Genomic DNA, 4,367 nt, shown 5'->3' with positions numbered 1-4,367 from the left:
CTCCTTGGGGATACATGCGAACTCGAGTTCACTCAAGTACACTATGAACCGCGTCATGCCCTAATTTGTCGCATCAGCACACATGTTAGAAGAAGGCGAAGAAACGTTACAATGATGGAAATGCATTCAATGTTCTTGTTACCCAATCTTTTTTCAATTGACTCCAAGAGTTTCAACTCTAACTCATGTCAGACAATATCTTAGAGGCCGGCCAAAATCAAAAAAGGTTTCACCAGCTCACTATTGTCCAACAAAGCCTTAGGGCCAACTGTTTTGGGCAGGCCAAAGACTCAAAGGGGCCTAGAGCCAATTAATCATAAAGTCACTCCATTCGATCCAAGATATATAACCAATTCACACAAAAAGCAAGGGACTACAGTCTTCTTGAAACTTGAACTAACTTTAGCGTTGAAGTGCTAACCATGTAGGTCCATCTCGCGCCACCGTAATGGATATCGTCGGCACTGGTTCAAGATAGCCAGTTCACCAACGACATTTATATATATGAACTATATGATATTATGTTTCAATCCAACGATTAATTTTAAAAAATATTTATCTAAAATAAAATTAAGAGCGAGTGTAACTCGTGGTGTAACTCTTCAAATGTAATGTGAACATTTATATGTGTGTGATATGCAAGTGCAACTCGACATCATTTGAGGATATGTATGTCTGGTGTGAAACTAATAAAGATTTGAGAACTCACTAAACAATAATTGTAATATTTGTAGGCTAGATTGTGGTGACTGCGTATCACCTCCACACCTTGCCTAGATTTGACATCATTTTATAATGTATCCCTATTTAGTTTTTAACTACCGAAGCTCCTACACGCCAATCAAAAGGTGTATTTAAAGTGTCAAATGAAAAGAAAATTAAAATGCAAAGGACATAGATACGACACACTACCGAAGCTCCTACACGCCAATCAAAAGGTGTATTTAAAGTGTCTAATAAAAAGAAAATTAAAATGCAAAGGACATAGATACGACACACTATTTCACATAACGTGTACGACAACTTTTTAAATTCTCAGAATTTTAAAAAATAAAAATGATTTTTATCTTTCATATTTCATTTCCCTACTATAAAAACAACCCGCATTCCTTGTTTTTTCATCTTCTCTGCTTGTTTTCATCTTCGACACACGTCGGTATTTCACTCTTTATCTTCGAATACTCATTCATTTTCTTTCTTAATTGAAAATACTCAATTTAAGTGTTTTTTTATTTGAGTGAAAAGATACATAAACTTTAGTTCTCATTTTAGACTCTTTATAAATTGTGCTCATATATAAAATATATATAATCACGTCCGGGTCATATATTTTTTACATTAACCGTGTCCTCGTGTCGGTGTCCGAGTCCGGACTTCATAGATATTTTAATTCAACAATTAATTGATTTAAGTTTGTAACTTGTATAGTACTATCTACAATTTGCATGAAGAGGAAGCAGATAAAAAAAATGAACAAGGAAGTTGAACTTTGTTCCGTTGATGCTGATGAAATCTCACAACAATCACAAAGATGCAAGGGTGGTCTTATCACCATGCCTTTCATCATTGGTATCTTATCTATTATTATTATTATTATTATTATTATTATTATTATTATTATTATTATTATTATTATTATTATTTGATGGAGTAATATGGCATTATTGTTGCAGCAAATGAGGCATTTTCAAGTATGGCAAGTTTGGGACTATTACCAAACATGATAGTTTATTGGATGGGAAGTTACAGACTTCATCTTGGAAAAGCTACTCAGATTCTTCTCCTATCTTCTGCAGCCAACAATTTCACGTCTGTTGTTGGTGCTTTTCTGGTAGATTCTTATTTGGGTCGATTCTTGGGTGTTGGATTAGGTTCTGCAGCCACTTTCCTAGTATGTATATATTTTCTTTTCTCATTCTATTGTGTTTTTCTTATATTTTGACTTGAATTTGCTTATTATGAGTTCAATTTTGGAGGGTAAGTTGTTCGATTTTCACTTGAATAAGAAAGAAAGTATGTTGAAAAAAAGTTTGTTAGAGCCACTAGTAACAAAAGATAAAATAGAAATGGAAATTTGCAAAGAACAAACACGATATTTACCTACGTAGTTCGATCAAGTGTATCTACTTGTGCGACCACATAGTAACAATAACGATGCTTCTTTTTTGTTGTCTAGGGAATGACATTGTTGTGGTTAACAACCATGGTTCCACAGGCAAGGCCTCCCGCTTGTGTAAATCCAACTGAAGGCTGTAAATCAGCAACGAAAGGTCAAATGGCAACGTTACTCTCTGTGTTCGGTCTCATGTCAATTGGAAAAGGTGCTCTTTCATGTTCTTTAGCATTTGGCGCTGACCAGGTGAATAGAAAAGATAATCCAAATAACCATAGAGTTTTGGAAATTTTCTTCAGTGGTTATTATGCTTTCACAGTTATTGGAATCATAATAGGTCTTGTAGGAATTGTATACATTCAAGATCATCTTGGTTGGAAAATTGGTTTTGGTATTCCCGCAACACTCATGCTTTTATCTACTCTCTTATTCTTTCTGGCTTCTCCTCTTTATGTCAAGATCACAAAAAGAACCGGCTTGTTTACTAGTTTTGCACAAGTAACTGTTGCTACTTATAAGAACAGAAAACTTCCATTACCACCTAACAACTCAACTCGATTATATCATCACAAGAAGAACTCAACTCATTTGAAAATGTATGCAATGTGGCTTGCACCTCAACTTTGTTTGGGTGGAATGGCTGAAGCATTTCAATGGTATAGGCCAAAATGAGTTCTATTACACAGAGTTTCCGACGACTATGTCTAGTGTTTCCGCTTCCCGTTCTGGTTTGGCAGCGGCTGCAGGGAATATGGTATCTTCTTTTGTACTCAGCACAATAGAAAACGTTACGTCGAGAGGAGGAAAAGAAGGGTGGATAAATGATAATATTAACAAGGGTCATTTTGACAAGTTCTAATGGGTTATAGTTGAACTTAATGCTCTTAATTTAGTATGCAGTTGGATTTATGGACCTACTGTTGATCAAGTATCTAAGGAGACTGAAGAAAATGGTACAAAGGAGAAAGAGTTAACTGAATTCAAGAATAATGAAGAAAATGGCTTTAAGGAGCAAGAGTTAACAAAGGATTGATGGGGTTACACTCAAATTGGGTAGCTATATAGTAAATGAGTAGGCTATGTGCATTTACTATTTGCTCATGTATACTAAATTTGTGTTTAATGATGTTGTGAAAAACGATACCAATAACAAAGTATAATAGGGAATTAGGGAAGAGAATAAGAACACAAGAATTGGTTATAACTGCTATTCTTTCACTTTCTCTTAAAACAAGATTACAAGTTTACAAGAATAACAAATAACCTCTCTCACCCTAAATTAGGATTTGCAGCTTAGCAATGATGAGAGACTAGTATGCTATTTATAATAAAACCTAACATACTAACTAATGGGCTTTTTCAGCAAGGCCCATTACACAAGCCAACTTAATAAACAAGCTAACTTAACAAATTAGGGTTTAAACACTAAAACCTAATTTAACATGCTAACAACCCTAGCATCTTCGACATCTGCATGCTAGACCCATCTTCGACTACAGCATGCACACTTCGACACCAGCATGTGAACAATCCTTCGACTTCATGCTTAACTCTGTCGAACTGTCGAACCAAGAAGCTACCCTTCGACAATACTAGAGTTCGATCCAATATCTCACAAATCTCCACCTTGGACCTAACTCTACAACGTCAAGGAACAAACTAGCTTTCTTCATGCAGCTTTATCAACTGCATACAGTGGAAAAACTTGCAACTCGGCAATGTCTTGGTGATCATATCAGCAGCATTGTCTTCAGTCGAAACCTTCAGCACTTGGACTTCTCCACGCTCACCGCACCAATTTGTTGTGAAAAACGATACCAATAACAAAGTATAATAGGGAATTAGGGAAGAGAATAAGAACACAAGAATTGGTTATAACTGCTATTCTTTCACTTTCTCTTAAAACAAGATTACAAGTTTACAAGAATAACAAATAACCTCTCTCACCCTAAATTAGGATTTGCAGCTTAGCAATGATGAGAGACTAGTATGCTATTTATAATAAAACCTAACATACTAACTAATGGGCTTTTTCAGCAAGGCCCATTACACAAGCCAACTTAATAAACAAGCTAACTTAACAAATTAGGGTTTAAACACTAAAACCTAATTTAACATGCTAACAACCCTAGCATCTTCGACATCTGCATGCTAGACCCATCTTCGACTACAGCATGCACACTTCGACACCAGCATGTGAACAATCCTTCGACTTCATGCTTAACTCTGTCGAACTGTCGAACCAAGAAGCTAC

General features: G+C 35.6%; 1 protein-coding gene across 1 annotated transcript; it reads left to right on the top strand.

Moving 5' to 3' along the window:
- The first annotated feature begins 1,469 nt into the window (after positions 1–1,469).
- On the top strand, positions 1,470–2,874 carry LOC131648409 (protein NRT1/ PTR FAMILY 1.2-like). The gene is made up of 3 exons (XM_058918169.1): positions 1,470–1,569; positions 1,674–1,891; positions 2,177–2,874. The coding sequence occupies exons 1-3, from the start codon at positions 1,470–1,472 to the stop codon at positions 2,783–2,785; spliced, it is 927 nt and encodes a 308-aa protein (XP_058774152.1). The 3' UTR covers positions 2,786–2,874.
- The last annotated feature ends 1,493 nt before the right edge of the window (positions 2,875–4,367 follow it).

The sequence above is a fragment of the Vicia villosa genome, linkage group LG2 (assembly GCF_029867415.1).
Source record: "Vicia villosa cultivar HV-30 ecotype Madison, WI linkage group LG2, Vvil1.0, whole genome shotgun sequence".
In the NCBI taxonomy this organism is placed as follows: domain Eukaryota; kingdom Viridiplantae; phylum Streptophyta; class Magnoliopsida; order Fabales; family Fabaceae; genus Vicia; species Vicia villosa.
The sequence above is the reverse complement of the archived record's forward strand: the minus strand, read 5'-3'. Positions and strand labels throughout refer to the sequence as shown.

Bases quoted from the DNA above. Each gene is read 5' to 3' on its own strand.
- LOC131648409 (XM_058918169.1), top strand. From the start codon at position 1,470: ATGAACAAGGAAGTTGAACTTTGTTCCGTTGATGCTGATGAAATCTCA. The intron at 1,570-1,673 runs GTATCTTATCTA...TTATTGTTGCAG, and splicing joins CACCATGCCTTTCATCATTG to CAAATGAGGCATTTTCAAGT. The intron at 1,892-2,176 runs GTATGTATATAT...TTTGTTGTCTAG, and splicing joins GTTCTGCAGCCACTTTCCTA to GGAATGACATTGTTGTGGTT.